Below are 23,997 nucleotides of genomic sequence, written 5' to 3' on the forward strand. Positions count from 1 at the left end.
TCAGACCAGCTCTAATAAGGGTTAACTCTTTAGGGTTTTTTATGTAAAAGGCAAACTTGTTCCCATTATGAAGTCAACATTTACTTAGTTACTCATGTCTGAGATATGTGGATACTCTTTTTATCTGCTTAGGAAAATAACTGCTGTGTCTCAAATACCATTGTGGAGTAATTGTGCAGGCAGATGTTGACTTTTCATGGGAACCACTGGACAGCATTAACTTCAAAGTTGTTAGATTGTACTATAGAAAAATAGAAATGTGAGAAATGAAGTGGATCATACTGAGAATAAAATGCATGTAAACAATATTTATCATGGAAATTTCATACTCTGGGGACTGATATAATTACTGAACTAACTGTAAAAATGGTGCCATAATTTTTGGTAAGAACCACCACTTAGAGAGAGATGAGGGAATAATACTTATTGTGATTACCCTTAAATGACAAGTGACAAATGCACCCGTAGAGATGAGAAGATTGGTTTAGCACAAACTATTTTCCTGAATGGTTAAACAGTAGTGTCTGGATAGTAGAAGTTGAAAGATTCCCAGAGCAGTTGTATTTTTATTTTCAGCCTGGTTCTTCCAATGGATAGGGAAAGAGTAATGCAGAATGAAAGGTACTGTATTTCTAAACCAAGGAAGTCCTATGAAGATGTTATACGTGTACATGTTATCTCCAGAGGCCAGATGTTGTAATTTCCACTTTGTGTATTTAATAATCCATAGTTTAAAGAGAAAAAGTGGTCCCAATTATTGTTTGAATTTTAATTGTATCTTCTGTGTTTAGATTGCAGTACAATTTATTAACTGAAAAGGAATTACTATGTTTGTAATAGACAATAGATATGCATGCTGAATGCACAAACTTAAAAAAGGATTATTTTATAAATAACTGATTATCACATAAAATAGTGACAGTTCTCTCAGAAATAGGTTGTGAAGGAGGTTAGTTTGATCATTAATAACCTTGGCAATACCATGTTAGACTGCTGATTGAGACTGAAGCGCTTAATGCAGCTGTGTCTATCATATTTTTTTAAACATTTATATTTGGCCAATGAATTCCCAAGAGCTGACTTATAGAAAATATTTCCTTAAGTAAAGATAATTGATACATAAAATATTACACTAGTTTTACAATGTGACTAATAAATAGATTTTGTGCTCGATATTACAGTTGCCACAAGCAGTACCACCTATAATTGGGATTACCTGACACTTTTCATTATAAGACCCCATTTTCAGTCGCTTATAACTTTGCCAAACTTTAATGACGCAGACTGAAATTTTTCATGGCAGATGTCTGCCTCAGGTTTAAATTCCCTGGAAAATTTCAGCTTAAACAGCTCAGTGGTTTCTGAGAATGAAGTTAGGGAAATATAAAGGTTGTTTTCCCCAATTTAAAAAATCCATACAACTGTTTAACAGAAATTATCACCTCCATGCTTTGGAGAAGGGACTTGAAATTTGGTTGTGGGGTGGGTCTCAGTTCTCTCACACTAGCTGAAGTCTCTGAAGAGTCTGCCTGCACTGAGCATGTTCCATCCCCTCCCAGCTCCTACTTGCTGACTGGACTGCATATGCATCCTTCCTGTGGAGTTGACTGAGTGTGCTCCAGCACAGGGCTGTAGGGGCTCAGCAAGATTTTCGCTTCAATTGCTCCTCAAATCTGCTGAGAACTACTGTGGCACCTGCCACCAGAATTGAGAGCTGAGAGAAACTCTCTCTCCTATATTCTTAGTGCTCCTTATGCTGGAATCTAGGCTGGGAACAAAAGAGGAGGCCAACTGTAATGCAGAGGAGTGAGGTTTGTGGGGAGAGGTGGCAAAGGGGGAAACCGAGGCAAGGGGTGTGGAGGAGATTTGGACAAAGAGCCGAGAAAAGGATGTGTGGGTGGGGAATGGGATGGGTGGATGGAGGTGAGACTGGAGCTGCACTGGGATGAGGGTGATTGGTGGGGGCAGGTACTGGAACAATGGCAAGGACAGGCTGGAATCATAAGGAGTCTGGCTTATGAGGGATGGGCAGAAGGGTTTGTAACTCTAGAACACAAACTCCTCAGAACCTGGAACAGAACCCAGGAATCCTGAGTCTCAGCATTTCTTTGCTGTCAGCACATAGCTGTGAAATCCACTGGCAAAGGGTGTACTTCATCTCCCTCTAGTGCTGGTCCATGTAGAAGACGGCAATCTACTACTGCCATCACCTCTTTGTTTAGCTCAAATGGCAGAGGCCTGGGTTGGAGCTAAAGGTTTTATCCCTGCTGATGAACCATGTACAAGTCAATATGATAGATTTATTTATTTTTTGGGAGGGTAGGGGTGTCAGTTTGCTTTTAAAAAAATACAAAATGCTGTATAAAAATCTCTATTAAAAATTTTAAGATTGCAAAGTGCAGCACTCAAATGTTAGGACATTCTGGACTTAAATTTGCCTCTGCAACCTTAATTTCACCATTGGGGGAGGGATAGCTCAGTGGTTTGAGCATTGGCCTGCTAAACCCAGGGTTGTGAGTTCAATCCCTGAGGGGGCCATTTAGGGATCTGGGACAAAAATCTGTCTGGAGATTGGTCCTGCTTTGAGCAGGGGGTTGGACTAGATGACCTCCTGAGGTCCCTTCCAATGCTGGTATTCTATGATTCTATGTGCATTATAATTAAGGTTAAGATTCTGTCATTAGTATTTTTAGTAAAAGCTAGGGACAGGTCATGGGCAATAAACAAAAATTCATGGAAACCTGTGACCTGACTTTTACTAAAAATACACTGGTGTATGTATATGGGGGGGGGGGGACAGCTGGGACTTGCAGCTGCTCCAACCCCGCTGCTGCTCCAGCCCCAGGGGGCTGACCCAATGCCGGCCACTGTTCTGGGGGCTCTGGGGGCCACTGTTCTGGCAGCCCTGGCGCTGGCCATTGGGCCTGCCCCAGAAGAAGTCCCAGAGTCATGGAATCTGTGATCTCTGTGACAGATTGGTATCCTTAATTATAGTAGTCTTAATTACATGATAATCTATTATTTTTTCCCATAGCTCCCTTGCTTCATTCTGTGCACAGGCAGCCTGGTGCTCAAGGAATGAATCAGGCTTGTGTAATCAACTAAACTGTCTATCGGACTCCTGCTTCATTTGTTTTAGAAGTAGGAAGGTGTATATATAGTAAATGAGGTAGGGAATTGCAGGAAGACAAGGAGCAGTCACGTGGTTAAAGCAGGTGAATGTTGCCCTGGAGAACTGAATTCTGTCCCTGCCTCTGCCATAGAGCTCCTGTGTGATTCTGAGCAAGTCACTGAAACTAAATTTTTCACTGGTGGTCACTAATTGCATATCTTGAATTTTCTGGGTGCTCGGTTTGACACTCTGGCATGTGATTTATAGAAGTGCTGAGCTCTCACAGCTGCAACTACAGTCAACGAGGGTTGTGCTTTGAACATAAAAAGTGACATATAAGCAGGAGTGCTGCCAGCTTTTCTGCTGCCCTAGGCGGCGGAAGGTCCTGCCCCAAAATGCCGCCCCCCACAGAGGTGGTGGAAGGTCCCGCCGCCGAAATACCGCCGCGGTCACCGCCCCCCAAACTGTAGTGCCCTAGGCGACTGCCTACGTCGCCTAATGGGTTGCGCCGGCCCTGTATATAATGCTAAGCTCTCTGAAAAATCAGGCTATAGCTTTGCAGATTGGGCACACAAAATTAGCTGATTCTTTTGCCACTCTTTCTGTGCTTCAATTCCGCATCTGTAAAATGGGAATAATAATACCTTCTCCTCTCATGGGGTTGTTGGGAAAATAAGTTCATTACTTTTTGTAAAGCACTCAAATGTTATAGGGATGTACACAGTAGAAAAGCCCTGAGGAAATAGTTAATTCTGTCACTAGAGCAGTGTTTGAATGATACGGAGCAAATAATGCATGGGGACACACACTGAATAAGGATAAATAAAATATAGAATAGTTGCTCTTTCAATGAGCACAAGGTTACAAAAGAGATCTGCTGAAGAACCAGGAATAGAATCCACATCTCCTGCTTCCAAACCCTGCTTTTAGCCCAAAATACCATCCTTTCCCTGTGTTGTTGATGTAATGTTCGTAAGAGTGGTTTTGATATCTTTAACTGAATAAGTTGTATTATAACAGAAATCATAGAAACATAGTGTGTGGCAGCAGTGTCCACAAGACCAGCTAGTGCATGGCAGGCTCCTGTGCGGCAGATTTACTCCCCATCTTGCCAGGTTACAAAGTCTCCACATGGAAAAGGCCTTCAAGGACAAAAAAGACATAGTTTATGGGGAGAAGAGAACATTAATACTGTATGTCTGCAGAGTAAATGAAACATTTTCTAGCAAAGTTACATAAATTTACACTACTGTTTGAATCAGCAGTAGGTCAAAGTTCACTGTGGCAGTACTAGGGTCCACATGGCGACTTAGTGCATGGCAGGCCAGTGTGTTGTGTATTCACACCCCAGCTTGCTGTGCACAAAGTCTCCATGCCAACGAGCCCTTAAACATTTGAATTGTAATTTTCATTGCTGAATGAAAAAGAAGGTATGGAAAACTTGAATACAGTGTGTTAACTTCCCTCCCTTTATTGGGCACCTCTCTCAAAAATATCATTTAAAGGAGTATTTTAATTCTTTCTTTCCCTCCCGTAAAGGTCAAAGTTGATATATTAACTGAGACCAAGCATACACTATCTCTACAGCCTTCATGAGGAATTGGCAACGGAGACTCAGCCTAAAGAGCTTTTATCAAGAATATCAGACCTTTCTTCTTCTTAGCCCGAGGCATTCTGAGAAGGGCAGTAGGTTCAGACAGTCACTGCTCAGATAGAAAGCAGATATTGGAGAGAGACTCATATTTCTTTAATATTTTTATTCCTCTTTTGTCTGCTGTCAAATTAAATGCATTTTGTACTTCATAAAGGCATTTAAACTGAGTTACTCAACTCCTTATTGCCATTCTTCTAGCTAAAGGATGTTTCAGCTTAGCGTAGAGTTCAGCTTAATTATCAGCAGTCTATTAACAAGACTTACTATACAATATTCCATGTCTCCTGGGTCATCAGTTTTTTCCCTGCACCCCATAAAGGCATCTGTTTGAACGTTCACATTTCTGACAGCTTATGTGAATTGCTGTACAGTCATCTTCACTTCACGTCCTACAGCAGAGACCCTATGGATCTGAAAATCTGGGAGTGGGGGGAACTTGTCAGTGGAAATTTTTATGAAATATGTTCGTAATATACACAATATCCTTTTGGTCTCATTTCCACTGACTATTCTATGCTATAGATAGCTGATGAGCTCCTGGTTTTTTTAACTCTTTCCCGCAAACTGAAAAATATAATGAAAGAAATTAGTATGTTTTTAATTGCAAACAAATGTTGGCCAAAAAAATTGATTTTTTTTTTGTAGGCTTTACATTAGCACTGGCAGATGAATGGTTAATGTGACTGCAGTCTCCTCAGTCATAAGGTTAGTAGTGACATTCTGGTAGTGCATTTATGGGTCTCTTATGAAATAATTTTGGGCTTGATTATAATAAGGACCATTGGCTACTCTTGGCTTTAGGTTGGCAATTTGATTCAGGAGCCAAAAGTTTTGGGGGATTTTTTTGTTTTGTTTTCCTTCGTGGGGCTCAGTTTCCAGTCTCCCCTACTTCATTAATGCCCTCATTCTTCTTCGAGTGCTTGCTCATATCCATTCCAGTTAGGTGTGTGCGCGCCGCGTGCACGATCGTCGGAAGATTTTTACCCTAGCAACACCCGGTGGGTCGGCTGTGGAGCCCCCTAGAGTGGCGCCGTTATGGCGCTGGATATATACCCCAGCCGACCCAGCGCCCCCTCAGTTCCTTCTTACTGCCCCTGACGGTCGTTGGAACTGTGGAGCGCGGCTTAGCTGATCTCCACACTCCCTAGCTTTTCATTGTTCTTGTTGTATTTAGTTATATAGATAGTTGTTCAAGTTAGTTAGTAGTTAGTGTATAGTGTATATATATATAGTTGTAAGTTGTTATCGGGGGTTTAGGGGGTGTTTTTCCCCTTTTCCCCCCGGCGCACAGCCGGGCCCATGCCCAAGGCTCCTGGCTTTAAGCCGTGCCCGTCCTGCGGGAAGCACATGCCAACTAGTGACCCGCATAGCTCCTGCTTGAAGTGCCTGGGAGAGACTCATCCAGCAGATAAGTGCCCTATCTGCAAGGCCTTCAAGCTAAGGACAAGGAAGGAGCGGGACTTTAGGCTCCGACAGCTCCTCATGGAGGCGGCTCTGAGTCCGGATCCTCCCTCGGCGTGCCCTGTCCCGGCACCGAGCGCTTCGGTGCGCAGCGCCCCGGCGGGCTCGACCGGCGCGACAGAAAAGACTGTTCGGCACCGACCGACGTCGGCACCGCGCCCGCCCAAAGAGCCTCGGCACCGATCCATCTCTCCGGGCCATAAGAAGACCGCTAAGACACGGGACGTTGTTGCCGCGAAGGTACCGGCTCCCCCGGTGCCGGGGGTAGAGCCGCGTCCGCAGCTGGACCGCCAAAGACAGGCGGCCACACCGTCGACTCCGGCACCGAGGCCGTTGAGTCCGGTGCGGACTGTTTCACCACCAAGGCTGGTGGTGGAACCTTGTCTCCCTTCCACCCCGGAGACCTTCGCTACCGCGAGAGACCTGATCGCCCTCACTGAGCCGGCGCCGTCGCAACTCCCGGCACCGGTAGCGCCACGTGTGCTGCAGTCCAGAGGGAAACCTGCCCTGGTGCGCCCACCGTCGCCACAAGTCTCTCGGCACCGCTCCAGATCCCGAAGCAGGTCCCGACGCCGCTCTGAGTCCCGGCGCCGAGTGTCACCTCGGCACCGGTCGTACTCGCGGCCCAGATCTTCCTCGCGGCGCCGTTCAACATCCCGGCACCGCCGTGACGACCGGCACCGATCGGGGTCGAGGCGCAGCTCCCGGCACCGGTATGAGCGCCACTCGGGCTCGAGAGGCCGCTCCCGGTACCACGCCTCCTCCAGATCGTCGTCACGTTCCAGATCGGGATCCCGGCACCGGAGGGACTATCGGCACCGGTCCAGGTCCCGGCACCGTTCGCCGGAACAACGCAGGGACAGGTCCCCTTACGGTCGGCACCGATCGGCACCGTACCATCCGGTGCCGACGGCATCGGGTTCGGCACCGCCGTGGCCGTCGAGATCGGCGTCCCGGTCATCTGAGACGGTGGAGCCCGGCCACCTGCAGGACACCGATGACCCGATGCAAGGACCTGCGCATTGGTCCTTTTGGACTCCTTGGGCCTACCACCAAGCACAAGGAGCTCCCCTGTCGGCTTCCCGCTCTGGCCGTTCGGACACCAGGGCCCCAGAGTCTACCATCTCCCGCCCTCCTCCAAGGGACGTGGAGGCTCCAGTGCCCGCACCTGCAGAGGCCCCTGACCAGGGGGCAGGAGATGCCCAACACCAGGAACACCTGGAGCAGGACCAACCATTGGACCCCTTGCCCCGGGGGCATCTTCCTCGTCCTCTCCTGATGAGGCCGTAGCGGGCACGTCGTCCATCGGGCCGCCCCCGATAGACCTTCGGGCCCATCAGGACCTGCTGCGGCGCATGGCTCGCAATCTGGACCTCCAGGTGGAGGAGGTTGCGGAGGTCCATGACCCGATAGTGCAGATCATCTCAGCGGATGCTCCATCCAGGGTGGCATTACCGCTGGTCCGCACCATCCAGGCCAACGCCACTACTATCTGGCAGACCCCGGCCTCTATTCCGCCCACGGCCAGAGGGGTTGAGAGAAAATACTTTGTCCCTTCCAGGGAACATGAGTATCTGTACACTCACCCCCAACCGTGCTCACTGGTGGTTTCCTCAGTGAATGCACGGGAGCGCCATGGCCAGCAGGCCGCTGCGCCCAAATCGAAGGACGCTAAGCGCTTCGATTTGTTCGGACGCAAGGTTTATTCGGCTGGCGGACTACAATTGCGGGCAGCGAACCAGCAGGCGCTCCTGAGCCGCTACGGCTTCAATATGTGGTCCTCGATGGGGAAATTTAAAGAACTGGTTCCCCAGGACTCGAGGGACGAGTTCGGGGCCCTGGTAGAGGAGGGCAAGCGGGTGGCATGCACCTCCCTACAGGCGTCCCTTGATATAGCGGACTCGGCCGCTAGGACCCTGGCTTCCGGGATAGCAATGCGCCGAATCTCCTGGCTCCAGGTGTCGGGCTTGCCTCCGGAACTGCAGCAGACCCTGCAGGACCTACCGTTCGAGGGACAGGGCCTCTTTTCAGAGAAAACAGACTCGAGGCTCCAAAACCTTAAGGACTCTCGAACAATGATGCGCTCCCTGGGGATGCATGTCCCAGGGCCTCAGCGCAGGCCCTTCAGGCCACAGCCTCAGCGGTTCTACCCTCCCCCGCCTCGTCCAAGACAGGACTTTGCTAGGAGGCGGGGTCGAGGTGGTAGGCGAAGGTCGACCGGCCCTCAACCCGGTCAAAACCAGGGCCAACCTAGGCCACCTTCTGGGCCTAGGCAAGCCTTTTGAAGGTGCGGTCGAGGACGGCACCTTAGCCACTTTCCAGGATCCGGTTCCCCCCTTCCGGGATCGCCTCTCCCGTTTCCACCGTGCTTGGTCCCGTATAACCTCGGACCGTTGGGTCCTTCACACGGTGGAGAGGGGATACGCCCTCCAGTTTTCCTCGCCCCCCCCCTTCCACTCCCCCTCCCCGTCCCTCTTCAGGGACCCTTCTCACGAGCAACTCCTTACACAGGAGGTTCTTGGGCTCCTCGCTATGGGGGCCATAGAGGAGGTTCCTTCGGAGCTAAGGGGCAGGGGGTTTTACTCCCGCTACTTCCTGATACCCAAGTCAAAAGGGGGTCTACGGCCCATCTTAGACTTACGCGGACTCAACAAATTCATAGTAAAGTTGAAGTTCCGCATGGTGTCATTGGGGACCATTATCCCTTCACTGGATCCTGGAGACTGGTTCGCCGCCCTCGACATGAAGGACGCTTACTTTCACATAGCAATTTATCCGCCCCACAGACGTTTCCTGCGATTCGTGGTAAACAGGGTACACTACCAATTCGCAGTCCTTCCCTTCGGCTTGTCCTCGGCTCCCAGGGTGTTCACGAAGTGTCTGGCAGTCGTCGCGGCCTTCCTCCGTCGACAAGGGATACAACTGTTCCTGTACTTGGACGACTGGCTGGTACGCGGCCGCACCAGAGGCCAAGTGCAGGCTCATGTCCACATAGTGACAAACACTTTCCACGAGCTGGGCATTCTACTCAACAGAGAGAAGTCCACTCTAGTACCAACTCAGAGGATAGAGTTCATTGGAGCAATCCTCGACTCCAGACATGCCCGAGCCGCACTGCCAGACAGCCGATTTCATACCATCTCAAGCGTCATTCAACGTCTCAGGGCCTTTCCAATTACCACCGTAAGAACATGCCTTGTCCTTCTGGGCCACATGGCCTCGTGTACATACGTAACCAGGCACGCCAGACTGCGACTTCGCCCACTGCAGGCTTGGGTGTCATCGGTCTACCGTCCCCATCGAGACGACCTGAACATGGTGGTCACGGTTCCGGCCTCGGTCTTGGCCTCTCTCGCCTGGTGGACGAATCGCACAGCGGTCTGTGCAGGAGTACCCTTTCACGCCCCGCAGCCCTCCCTCCACCTAGTTACGGACGCTTCATCTCTAGGCTGGGGCGCTCACCTGGGGGAGCACCATACCCAAGGCCTGTGGTCCGCGTCCCAACTAGCCCTGCACATCAACGTCCGAGAGCTGATGGCGGTGCGCCTGGCTTGCCAGGCTTTCCTCAACTTCCTACAGGGCCGTTGCGTGCTGATTCTCACCGACAACACCACGGCCATGTTTTACATCAACAAGCAAGGCGGAGCTCGCTCATCTCCCCTATGCCAAGAGGCCATTCGCCTGTGGGAATTCTGCATCGCCCACTCGATTCATCTCACGGCGTCATTCCTTCCTGGAGTCCAGAATACGCTGGCGGACCGTCTCAGCAGGTCCTTCCAGACGCACGAGTGGTCGATTCGCCCGGACATCATTTATTCCGTCTTCCAAAGGTGGGGGTTTCCCCAGATCGACCTATTCGCGTCTCGGGCCAACAGGAAGTGCCAGGCATTCTGCTCCCTACACGGGCGAGCCCCGGGCTCTCGGTCAGACGCCTTCCTCATGGCATGGAAAGACCATCTGTTCTACGCCTTTCCTCCATTCCCGCTCGTCCACAGGGTGCTGCTCAAGATCCGCAGGGACCATGCACGAGTAATTCTAGTCGCTCCCGCTTGGCCGAGACAGCACTGGTACACCACACTGCTGGAGCTGTCAGTACAGAGGCCCATCACGCTCCCCTTGACTCCGGATCTCATCTCTCAGGACCACGGCCGGCTGTGTCACCCCGACCTGCAGTCACTCCACCTCACGGCGTGGATGCTTCATGGTTGAGTCGGACAGAGCGGCAATGCTCCCAGGCCGTCCAACAGGTCCTGCTGGGAAGTAGAAAGCCCTCTACGCGGACCACTTATTTAGCCAAGTGGAAGAGGTTCTCCTGTTGGTGTAATCAACGAGCTACATCTCCCGCGCAGGCTCCTATCCCCTTGATACTGGAGTACCTCCTGTCCCTAAGACAGCAAGGCTTGGCGACATCCTCAATTAGGGTTCACCTCGCCGCCATTTCCGCTTTCCACCCAGGAGAACTCACGTCCTCGGTCTTCTCTAACCCGATGGTCGTTAGATTCCTCAAGGGCTTAGACCGGCTGTACCCACAGCAGCGACAGCCGGTTCCGACGTGGAACCTCAACCTCGTCCTCTCCAGGCTCACAGGGCCTCCGTTTGAACCATTGGCGACCTGCTCACTCCTGTACTTATCCTGGAAGACAGCCTTCCTCGTAGCCATCACCTCAGCACGACGCGTCTTGGAACTCAGGGCGCTGACATCCGAGCCCCCTTACACGGCGTTCCACAAGGACAAGGTGCAGCTTCGCCCCCACCCTGCCTTTCTTCCGAAGGTGGTGTCACCTTTCCACGTAAACCAAGATATATTTCTTCCGGTCTTCCATCCGAAACCGCACGCTACTCGTCAAGACCAACGTTTACATTCTTTGGACGTTCGCAGGGCCCTGGCTTTCTACATTGACCGGACAAAGCCATTTAGGAAAACGACGCAACTCTTCGTTGCGGTGGCCGACCGGATGAAAGGCTCACCGGTCTCTTCACAGTGCCTGTCCTCTTGGATTACGTCCTGCATTCGTGCTTGCTACGACCTGGCCGGTGTACCGACGCCACGCCTCACTGCTCATTCCACGAGGGCCCAGGCCTCCTCGACTGCCTTTCTGGCTCAAGTACCAATCCAGGACATTTGTAAAGCTGCAGTGTGATCATCGGTCCACACATTTGCTACTCACTATGCGCTGGTGCAACAATCCAGAGACGATGCTGCTTTCGGGTCAGCGGTTCTGCACACAGCAATGTCTCACTCCGACCCCGCCACCTAGGTGGGGCTTGGGAGTCACCTAACTGGAATGGATATGAGCAAGCACTCGAAGAAGAAAAGACGGTTACTCACCGTTGTAACTGTTGTTCTTCGAGATGTGTTGCTCATATCCATTCCAAACCCGCCCCCCTTCCCCACTGTCGGAGTAGCTGGCAAGAAGGAACTGAGGGGGCGCTGGGTCGGCTGGGGTATATATCCAGCGCCATAACGGCGCCACTCAAGGGGGCTCCACAGCCGACCCACCGGGTGTTGCTAGGGTAAAAATCTTCCGACGATCGTGCACGCGGCGCGCACACACCTAACTGGAATGGATATGAGCAACACATCTCGAAGAACAACAGTTACAACGGTGAGTAACCGTCTTTTCTTATTTATGGAAAATGGCCCAGACTATCTATAATAAAATTCTAGGAATATCACTCTGAAGATTAAAATGTCTGAGTACTGTGAAGCAACTGAAACTGCTACAAACATGGTTGAGAGCTCTTTTTGTTCAGAATATCGCCAGGTTCAGTCATGATTGGGAGTCGTGGTCTATTACCATCCATTTTTAAAAATCTCAGCCATTTTGACTTTATGAATCACACGTGTGCGATGTACAGCTATAGTAAGGGGTAGATCTATGGCATACCAAGAGTCCTAAACCATTGTGATATCAGAGGTAACTCAGCCAAACACCACCCTTATTTGACTGCTTATTTGCATGCAACACATTTCATTGGTTGTATGTGGGAGACTGTACTGATGGGGGGGGGAGGTAACTTGGTCCAATGGCGGTTCTTTAAAACCACCCACACAATACCCCAAACATACACTGCTCCTCACAGCAGCACACACCCTTCATTTATCACCAGCAAAAATCAACACAAATCTTCCATGATTGTCACTGTGTGTGTCACTCTGAAGCCCTGAACATGTGTTGAGTCACTGTGAAGTGATGGAAACAGATACAGGCATGGTTGAGAGCTCAGTTTGTTCAGAATATCACCAGGTTCACTCCTCAATGGACAATGTCATAGCCAGATGGACTGCTGGAATATGACTTCATGAATTACATCCATGCGACAGCACAGGCTTTCAGCTACAAGGTATACTATAAAAGAATACAGGTCTGTCGCATCTTACGCGCATTTAACATGCGTGATTTCAGCTTTACGCGGTATGCAAAAACAAAAAAAAAGAGAAAAATAGCAATTTTAATACTGTACTTGTAGTGCGGGTGATTCCGCCCGCCATTCAACTCAATGTAATTTTGACTATACGCGGTTTTCGCTTTACGCGCTAACCGCGGAACGGAACCCCCGCGTAAGATGAGACTCGCCGGTACTCCAAATTAATAGATGCCTTTTTAACACACTGACTGATACATAGTAATCAATAGGAAAATACTGTAATGTACCAACCTGTTTTAAACAAGAACCAAAAAGTAGAGGAAAAATAAAAATTAACAAAATAAAATCAAAAGTAAAGAACCTCTTAAAAATCACCATCGGTGAAATTCTGCCCCATGCAGAGCTTGATTGATGCAGAATCCCTGTGGTTGCCTCTTACACAGAAGGAAATTCATTCCTGGCATTAGCACCGCTCTGGATGTGGGGGGAAGAAGCATATTGCCAAATCACCAGTGCTGCTGTTATGGGTAATGCATGCTCATTGTGATTCCATTGCTGGTATCATTTGATGACCATGGTTTTTACACACAGCCATATATTTATATCCCTAATGAATGTTTTAGCTAAAAATTGTTGGTAGTTGGACTGGTGCCAAATGGATTGTAATAGCCTTTCTTGTCTGAAGAGGAGAATTTAAAACTGACTTTGATTCCCAAATGTAAAGGAATTTGATTTCATCCTATTCCCAATATCTCTACATGATAAAACTACCACATAATTTAGTTTTAATTAGTCGTACCCACCTCCTAAGTGACCAGGTTTATCATAACAGATATGTGAAAGGTTGGAATTGAAATGCATTTACAGGGTGGTGTAGAGAAAATTCATCATGCTTGTCTGAAAAAAAGTGACTCAAGCTAGTGCTATGAATCCCTGACTTCATAATTGGTAAATTTACTCAAAAACATTGAAGGAAAAGAAGTTCACTTTCTTATTTCCCTAGGACTATATGAAGAACAAAATGTAATCTTTTCTAAACCACATTTTAAGTACATGTGGGATTTATTCTGCAGTATAAATCATTGCTTTTTTTTTTAAAGTATACTCAAAATCTTGGTTCACACATGTTTTGCACAACTTACTGATGTATACAGTAAATTGGATGCTTAAATATCATCCTGTAAATGTACCCTATGTAAGATCCTTCTAAACCACTGGGGTACACACAATATAATATAGTATAAACTCAGTGACATTGATTTTTCATGTAGAGCAGAGTGGGTTTTTTCAAGCTCTTGCAGTTTTGTTAATGCAGAATTACACAATCTTCAGAAAACTTACTGTAAATTCAGGCAGTTTGCATGAATTCACCTCAGTTTGCAGCCGATGGCACAGTATAATGATAGTTGAAGTCTGCACTCATACAGGGAACAGTTAGAATGACACAATACATGAGGGGGAGCTCAGTGACACTACCTTAAAAAATGAATATTTCTTCCAGAGCCTGTCTGCCCTTCTGCATTTCCAGGATCTGACTTCCTATGGTTATAACTCACTGTGCTGATTTCCTTTTTTCAGTCGCTTGGCTGTATCTAAAAGACCGATAAGTGATTTTATCTTCTATTCACTCACTCAACAATTGGGGGTGTTTCTCATATTTGAAGAAGTGCAAACTCTCTTTTGCCCGAGTCCTATGTAAAAGGTTTCCCCCTTTTTGCAAAACTCCTAAGGATAGATCATTTCTGTTAAATTTTGGCACCTTATGTGATAGACATGAGGTTCATGGAGGGTAAGTATTAGTAACCATGAGCATTTTTTTCCCTGTACCTCTCAAGATACAGTCTCAGTGGTACATAAGTGATAGCAGGAGTGAAGAGAGTGAAGAAAATATATGTGAGAACAGTGTCAATTCTTTTCTATGTTATTATCAAGTCCTGCCAAAGAGATGGCATTTGCAGTGTTAAGTAAGGGTATATAATTACCTGGGTCCTATGCCTGAAGGCAAGAGCCTAATATATAGTATTCACTCCAGTAAGAGAGAAGAATGACCACAAAACTACCCACTTTAGAACTTCAATGCAGCACTAAATTTCATAACACATTCTCAGTAATTTCTTCACACACCCACTCTCACACAGACATAAGCAAACAACCAAAACCAAATTATACTTAATCAAGGTGTTCCTACTACAGGATGGAAGTGCAGGCGGGGGGAAATATTATTGTTGCTATTTTCAAATACTTGGGAAGTGATCAAATATCACTGGGATGGGGACTTTGTAAATCCTTTGTAGATAGTCCACAGGAGCCTTCCTTATTGAAGGTTTTCAGAAGGGCACCGTATATAACATAGAACAAATTAAGGATAATAGCATAGAGTGATGATAAAAATGTGGTAGTTTCAAGCCTGGATTAACCACTAGGCTTAATAGCATTGTGCATAGGGCTCTTGGCTTTGGGGACTGTGCAATTTGGCACAATGTGCTCGTCATGCACGGGCTGAAGAGTCTGAGGAGAAGCAGACTGTGACAGCAGTCCTTGGGCAGCAGTCTGCTCCTTCAGGAGGAAGAATACAGACCTCACACAGCCAATCCCCACCCTGTTGAAGCATAGATCCACTTGCCAGGATGTGGAGGGTCACTTCACCACACCAGTTCTTGGAGCAAATTGGGCCCTTCACCTCCTCTGCTGTCCATCCCTCCTGGTCTTCAGGAGGGTTTCAGGTGGAGTACAGCAGGAGGGTGTTTAGTTTTGGCCACTGGTTCTCAGGAAAGTAACGACTGCTTGTCTGAAAGAGAGTCCCAGCAATTCCATGGCAAACCTAAGGGATTGAACCCAAGAGACCTGACAACCTAATGGGAACAGTTACACTGGCATACATGAAGACTTTACATTAAACATACAGAGTAGGATTTTCACTCCTGGCCCCTGTACATTGGATAAAAGGATGCTAAAAGTCCTGGATCCAGCAGGGCAAGAGCTCCTGGTAGAAGAATTTTGGAGAGAGTTCTGAGCTATCCTTTCAAAGGCTCCTCACAAGCCCTGGTGTAGGGGTTGTGCTGGGGGCATGAGAGGTATGTTGGCCTTGGGGAGGCTGCTATAGTTTTAGACTGCCTCCCAGGGCTGTCTAAATTTCTCTGGGGGTTGCTCTAGTCCCCGGGGGCAGCCCAGAATTGGGAAGGTGCAAATTGGCTTAATTGAGGACACAGTTGCCTGTAATTCAGGACACATTTGCACAAATTTTTCTGATTTATATGGTTAAATTGGATGCTTAAAATATCACCTGATAAACATATCTTATGTATAAATGTATCTTATGTAAATCCTTGTAAACCACTACTTTATACATACCCGAGACGAGATTACATTGATCTTTGGCTGCAGCTGAGGACATAGTTGAGCCCATGGTTTTTGTATCCTGAAAGCAATGCAGAATAGTTTTTAGTAAAGTATGTGTGTGATGCTGTATTAACCCACACAGGAGGTGAATTGGTTAATGCAGACATGAGGCCAATTAAGATACCTGGTTGCACTTGGCCAGGCCCAAGTAAGATGAGTCTCAGCTGGATGAGGATCTGGGTGGTGTCGATAAAGGGAGGAAGTAGAAGAAGTGTGGTGGGAGAGATGGGCAGAAACTTGTAGTTTCTCTCTGGGTAGTAGAGAGCACAGGAACTTTAGGAGGGAGTTTATACTCTGGCCGTTATGGGAGAGGGATAGGCGGTGTGTAAGGGACCTTTGAAGCCCACCTGACAGGCAGAATGCTTTGGGGAAGTGTTTGGAATTGAGGATCCTGTCAAAGGCAAGATTCCAGGGAGGTGGTCCCTGATAGTCCGTGTTCTGCAGAAGAGTTGGGGAGGACCCAGGATGGTTTAAAAATACAAATCCAGGAGAGGGACTGAAGTTGCTTTTGTTGTAGTTTGTGTTTTGCTTTTGTAGCTTTGTTAAAATGCCCCATAGAGAAGCCCTGAAGCCACTGCTCTGACAAGAGTGGAATAAAAGAGGAACACTGGAGGGACAGAAGATGTCGTATTAACGACCTGTGTTGTGTGGAACATTGTCCATGTGACATTGATACCCCAGAAGTGACTTGTGGAGGGCCAAGTCTTGAGAAAAGAGACCCCCACAGGACTGGAGTAACTGTTGGCAGGAGGTGCTAGATACTTAATGGGTTGCTACACCAGGCTCCCCCACTGCCAATAAGAGCTGCACTTGCAGTGAGTGCACTTTTTCATTGTGTGTGTGTGTGTGTGTGTGTGTGTGTGTGTGTGTGCGCATGCATGCGCGCACGCGCGCACATATATTCCCCATTATGTATAACAAGTCATGTAACACTCAACATACCACATGCGTCAGTATGTGTATTCCAGTCACTTTTGCAACTATTTAGGGATTTCATTCACAGGATATGATTTACAGTACTGTGCATTCCTTCCATTTTGTACCTTTTGTTTCTTTGAGGAGGCAAGCTTCGTAACTGGGTTATTTTCATTATGTTGCTGCTCTACTTTCAACATGGTCATTATAAAGCACTTTTTTTCTGCAATTTTTCTATCCCAACCATAAATGCTTTCTCTGAGCTAACACATGGCTCATAGGCTCTAAACCTAGGAGTGAATTCTCTAGATTTTAAAACAGTCCTTTATTTTTATTATAATCATTTTTTTTAAATTGTGGTTTACTCTATGGGTTTCTTGCACCTAGTACACTTCTTCTAAGGCTAATTGTGTCTTTTGTTATTTGAAATAATACTTCCAAAATGCCTTTCAGTAGATATCGTAGTGTTTTGCAAATACTGTATAGTTATGAGTGACTACACACCTTTGCAGGAAGTCTTTTAAAGAAATGCTCATAAATTGATAAACTGAAGAGATAGGGAGGTAAGTGATTTTCCCATAGTGACAAAGAAAGTCAAGTGTAGAGCTGGGAATATAATCCAGGATTCTTGACTGCCCATCCGTTGCTCTAACCTCTAGTCAACGCTTCCTACATCCCAAAGGTTGAAATGTGAAATGGATAAGTTACTTCTGAAAACGTTCATGAGGAGATTTTTACATGTGACTAGAATAAAATAGCCACCACAGTATTGTAAGAAATACCCCCCCAAAAAATAGAATGCGTCGTTCTAGTTGGCAGATAGCTATTAGCTTTATTGGTTTGTCTGACAGCATTGTTTTTACTGCTCTGTTTTTACAACCTGTGAGGGTTGTGACTTTCAAAATATAGTCACTGTTCTGGATTTGCATCTTCCTGTGATTTGCTTCTTAGTATTCTTGACAGTTTCATCTGTCTGATTGCAGGCGTGTATTGGAATATTAATTCTCTATCTCCTTCCGTTTGATTTTGGGTGCATACTGACGTCTGTATGAAGTCCATTTTGACAATGGTCATCTACTTGTACTCCGCAGAGAGTAGGTTGTAGGCTATTCTGTAGCCTGCTCTCACATTCTCACTGTATATTTCTTCATCAAACTTACAGAATCAGAAGGAAGTTCTATTCTCTCTCAACAGAAAGGATAGGGAATATCAGAGCCGGCGATAGGCATAAACAGACTAAGCAATTGCTTAGGGCCCCAGTCGGCTGAAGGGGGCCCCATATTAATTATTATGTGTTGTGCGGCGGGGGCCACAAAATATTCCTGCTTAGGGCCCCCAGTGGGCTAGCGCCGCCTCTGGGGAGTATCAAGAACTTGTAAAGCTATTAAACTTATATACCAGATTTTGCACACTTTTGTCTGTGAGGGCATAGTTTATGATTGTTGGCAGTGCTTGCAATAAAGCAAACAGATAAAAATAGTATTAAATTCTGTGCCAAAGAAATAAGGATGCTTTAAAAAAAAAAAAAGCACAAGACTCTACATCTAAAGCCATTTCATGTGTTTTAGAGCTCGCCATTTTTATTGCTCAATATTTCTTTTTGCTTGTGGACAAAAACAAGGTATATTACTATTGGGTGAATCACTTTTACCAAAAGTTTTCTTTCTGTTCTGTATTTTCTATGCCCTTAACCTCCCTGCTTTGGAATACTGGGTGGTCAATATTCCTTTACTTGTATAAATAGAGTGACCACAGTACTCCATGGTATTGGGGAAGTGAAGTAGTAAAGCAAGCAGAAACTCACAGGACTGAATTAAAATAAAAAATCCAATTTGTTTCACTCAAACAAAAAAGTCAATGAATTAATGCAAAGATTGAAGAACTATATATAAAAGAAACAAGGTTTAAAATAGAGGCCCCAGTGCAGCAAGATACGTAAGCACAAGCCTAACTCTGAGCATGTGAGTAGTTTCACTGACTTCAATGGGCTATTCACATGCTTACAGTTAAGTTTGTGCTTAATTTGTTTGCTGAATTGGGGCCAGAGAAGGGGGGAAAAACAGAAAGGCAAAAGCTCATCCAAAAGGGGCCTTGGAAATACTTTCTCCCTAGGGATCAAATTCCAATCTTATGGAACATTATATGACCATGATTTAGCCCCCAGTAACTGTTGACTATATGTAGTATAAACATATGCCAGTGTGCACATTTAAAACACCCCCCCCCCAAAAAACCCACCTCTAAAACCAAACCCTATCAAAACAAAACACTACATGAGCGGTTCTCAAACTGTGGGGCAGGACACCAAAGTGGGTCGCCACCCTGTTTTAATGGGGTCGCCAGGACTGGCATTAGACTTGCTGGGACCGAAGCCCAGCCCCACTGCCCAGAGCCAAAACCTAAGGACTTCAGCCCTGGGTGGTGGGGCTCAGGTTACAGGCTCCCCCGCTTGGGGCTAAAGCCCTTTGGCTTGGGCTTCGGCTTTGCCCCTCTCCCCCCAGGGCAGTGGCGATCAGACTTTGGCTTTGCGCCCCCCCCCCCGAGGCAGCGGGGCTCAGGCAGGCTCAGGCTTTGGTCCCCCCTCCTGGGGTTGTGTAATAATTTTTGTTGTCAGAAGGGGGTTGCGGTGCTATGAAGTTTGAGAATCCCTGCACTGCACTATTGTGAAGGGACATGTGCCCCACATTGGCAAATATAGGGTTAACAGGGAGCCTGAGGGACCAATTAGTCCAATCTGTGGCAGAAGGAGGGGAGATGCTAAATGACAATTAGACCCAGCTGGAGAGAACCAGACTGGATGGTTCTGGTAAAGGAAGGACTGCAGGGCCAAGGGAGGAGACCTGAGAGAGCAGAGCTGTGGTAGGGAGCTTGTACTCTGGGCCTGAAAGGAGACGGCAGCAGTGGCTAAGTGTCTCTAGGCAGCTGCCAGAGAGGCTTGGGGATACCCTGAGAAAGCTCCTTAGCAACAGACTGAGAAAAGCTGCACGGAGACAAGACTGGAGGGCGCAGCTCTAGGATAGACGCTTGTAAGCAGGTAAAGGTAGGAAGCAGCCTGGGGAACCAGTGAGGGCTCATGAGAAACAGACTCTTGCTGCTTATCATAAGGGCTCTGGGCTGGAGCAGAGAGCAGGCCTGAGGTCCCTACCAGGCACTCACAGGAAGGCAATGTAAGCCTCAGGAGTAGAGGGACAAGGACTGTTAAGCCCAGATCAGGACTGAAGGCCTGCTACGTGGGCACTAAGTCTTTGGATGTTTGGTTGGACTTTGTGGTTACCCTGGAAGCAGTGAGGCTCTTAGTCTCCTGGGAGGAGGGCTGAGTTGCAAGAAGGAACCAAATACTGAGTGGCCCAAGGAACTGCCCCCGGAGGGCAATGGACTAAAGGCAGCTGCTGTGCCATGACCACCAATGAGGGGGCACACCAGCCAGTGATGGATCCCTCTGTACTCAAGGTTCCCAGATTTGTTTTAGCTGTGTTTCCCCTCCCCCTCCTTCTCCATGGGAGTCACATAACAGTGCTCCCTTGTGACTCCTATCCATCTGGGGCAGAAAGTGACTCACTGAGCAGTGTGGACAGCTCCCCCCTGGCACGGTGGCAGGACCTGGCTGGGACAATTTCCTGAGGAGCCCATAGCAGCATGTAGTGGACTGGGGCTCCTTCCCCTTCCCTCCCTACTGCCCAGAGCCTTTCATTCTCACAGGGTCCCGTGGGCTTAAAATATGAAGGACTGTAGCTGGCTGGGTGTCCAGGGCAGGGCACCAGTGGTGAGAACGTCGCCCCGCTCCCTGACTGCTGCAGACTCCCTGTGTGGCTCTTCCTGCAGCTGCCCTGCCTAGCCAGGTCACCTCACTGGCTGCAGCCCCATGGCCCACCTGGCACACCCCTGATAATCTCATTGTGCGCCCCCCCGCCCCCCAGGGGGATGAGCCCCACAAACCAGGATTCAACAGTATACCCACAATCTTCCTTTTCGGGAGAGGATGAAAGGGAACAACTCGCACAACAGATGTTAGTCATGTTGCTTAATGGACTACTGGAAGGCACTCCAATACTGGGCTGATGAGGGTGATATAAGAAGCTATATAGAATAAAACTAGTCTAGAATAATTTAACTCAAATATAGTGGTTAATGTAATATGTGTTCTTACCTAGGGAGCTGGAGCTTCTTGTTAGTGTCACTGGTAATACTATACTATATAGGCTTCCATCATCACAGAAATAAGACCAATCTTCACTTATTTAGAGCCAGGAATTATAAATTCTAGCCTTAGTTTTTATATGACAGTAACTTTTGTGATGAAAATTTGAAGGAGAGCATTAATATGTTACAGTGTATAGCATCGTGCATCATAATGCCCGGACCTCTGTGGTGTAATGTAATACCTTTCCTCAATGGATCCAGAAAATCATACTGTGTACCACTAATATTGAAACTATGCAGTATGGGGGATATAGCCTTCATTAGGGTTTTTTTGCAAAGAACAAAATATATGCCTAGCAAGGAGTTTTTGCTGAGAATTCATTCTAAATCATTTGTAACAAATACCTCCCTTTACTGCTGGCAGTGGTGATTTTTTTCCCTGCTGTCTCAAATGTCAACTAGACTAAGATAAAGAGAAGACATGAGCTACAGGTATGTAATCTTCTCTTTATCTCTCCTTCAATATTTCAGGAATTTTATTTTAAATGTGGAGCACACCCAACTTCTGACAGTGAAACATCTGTGGCTTTGAACCTCATTACAACAAACAGCCAGCATATCACATGTATAACATGCACAGATATTAGGTAAGTACTGTGTAAAGTATCACAGACGCACAATTTCAGTGCTTCAAAGTACTTATTTTTGCAGAAGTATTTCTTTTTCCTGTTTTTCTTTCCTGCATTTTTTACTACTTTGGTGTAATGATAGACTATGAGTTAAATTTTTCTAATTGTGTTCTTCTGTTTTGCCAACATAAATAAGATCCACATTTTGTAGACACAGTTGAAATGCAGGTGCAGATCTGATCACTTGTGCCCTTAAACAACTGCTTGAAGTGGACAAGATAGTGGCACACATAATCAGACTTGTACCCATAATTCGTTTTTGGAGCATAAAATTTTGGGCCAAATTTCTGAGTGCAAGAAATGTTCCTATAAAACGGGAAACTGACCCTTATGATAGACCCCACCCCTTCCTTTAATTGTTCAATATAGCTATGCAAAATTCCTTTTGATGCAAGATCTAACTTACAAACTGTCCACAGTTTGTGATATTCAATATCATAAATTAGAAAAACTCTAACTGTAAATATGTGGATTAAAAATCAGTTTCTTGTCAGTGATTTTAATACAAACAATCAAATGATTTATAACACACTTTCCAGTAATTGATTTCAAGTGTCTGGTGCATCTGATTGAAAATGTGTTATCTTATCCCTCAATTTTGTCTTTAATTGACTTTGTGATCTTAAAGAAAAAAAGTAATGTAACATGCTTATTAGGGAAGCAAGGATGCTGGTACGATTACTTTCTGATTATTAAATAGAAGTGGCTTCCAAACAAATCTAGTCATTAGATATCCTAATTTTTTTCTGTATATTTTCCCAGTGCATGTGCATCTGTTTATGAGAAATATTGGAGAGGCATCACATAACTGATAACACCATACTATTCCCTATAAATAATTATTATATCTCAGCATTGAGTGGTCTGCAGCTTGCAAGTGTAGAAATGTGCAAGTTTTCAAAATATGCAAAGCCAGGGTTCTTATAAGAGATCATGAAGGGTGAGTTAAACTATCTCCAAATAGTTTGTCTAGGACTAAAAAGGGATTTCTATAAATGAATTCCTGGTTGAAGATAATGGGATGTTCTTAACTCATCCCAGACACAGTGCAATATACTACATTAAGCTGTTTTTCAGTGCTTGCATGCTGCTGCATTGACAGAGTCTGACTGGTTGCTGACAGTAGTTGACTGAAGAAAATGAGTATTACTGATAGGCTAAAAGATAAGTGTGCTTTGAAAAGGATAGTATGGTGTCCATCACTTCACATATACTTGGGATTTATAACAATGTCATCTGTCTCTTTTAAAATTCATTTTGCATGCACTCTGTAGTTTATTACTTTAATAACTTGTCCCAGTGGTTAGCCACTAATGCCACTCCATAGGTAAGGTTATGATTGTGAGCCCTACTCACCATCCTCCACCCACCCCCCGTAAAATTGACAAACAAAGGAATATCAACATCAAATTTGGCGGTTTAGTTGTAGGGTTCTGGTATAATTTTTCTATCAAATTTGAAATGAGGGTTTCCTGAATTATGACACACTTAAAACAGAGCTGTTTACCTGAGTTCATGGAAGTCCTCTAATGTCCTCTCCCCACTTTGTAGCAAAAATCCAAATGAGGGAAAGAGATAAAACTTTGTTTACTGCAGTCGGCTAGTTGAGTTCTAGTGCCCAGGACCAAAATTAGCTGAATAAACTGTATTTTTAAATATTAATAATAGTATAAATTGTAATGTCAGAAAGGCATGTCTGCACCCACTGTTTTAAACAGAGCATCAAACAAGTGCTGGAGACCTAAGCTTTAAATGTTTTAAAAAAGTAAGTTTCTAGCCCTTTTCCCTGAAGACATAGATCTCCAGATATGGACTGTTCACTGGGGGGGGTGAGGTGAGGAGGGGTAGAGGCTGTTCGGTCAATGGAGAATTTTGGCACCCAAACTAGAATTAATCAGATAAGCAGAAACAATCGACCAGAGCTAGAGAACAGTGTGGAAGACATTGTTTATAGATAAGTTTATTGAATTGATCAATTTGACAAGGAATGATGGGGGGGGGGGTATACCTGCTCGCTATACTCTCCCCTAGTTCCCTCTTAGCCCCAGAATTTCTGTCCTGCTGATCTCTTAAGGTGCCCACTTGCTTTGATTTTCAAAAATTTGCAGGAGAGGTGATGGGGGTATTTGGGGAGAGTACCAGCATACCAGTGGTCAGGGCAAGAGAGCAATAGGGTGGGGGGAATGGGAGCATGACGAGAGAGCACTCCACCCCTTCTGAAGACCTGAGTGGGTTTGACATGGGACTGCTCACTCTCT

The 23,997-nt window shown here is 46.3% G+C and overlaps 1 protein-coding gene across 1 annotated transcript in view; it reads left to right on the forward strand.

Annotated features, from left to right (window-relative positions):
• The window catches only part of PRKN (parkin RBR E3 ubiquitin protein ligase), a 969,496-nt gene that overhangs the window by 388,871 nt on the left and 556,628 nt on the right, over window positions 1-23,997 (forward strand). Inside the window, exon 6 of the mRNA XM_026649533.1 lies at window positions 21,582-21,697. Coding sequence (XP_026505318.1) covers window positions 21,582-21,697 — 116 coding nt within the window. The remainder of the gene's footprint in view (window positions 1-21,581; window positions 21,698-23,997) is intronic.

The sequence above is a fragment of the Terrapene carolina genome, unplaced genomic scaffold (genome assembly GCF_002925995.2).
Source record: "Terrapene carolina triunguis isolate 2854851 unplaced genomic scaffold, T_m_triunguis-2.0 Scaffold85, whole genome shotgun sequence".
In the NCBI taxonomy this organism is placed as follows: Eukaryota; Metazoa; Chordata; order Testudines; family Emydidae; genus Terrapene; species Terrapene triunguis.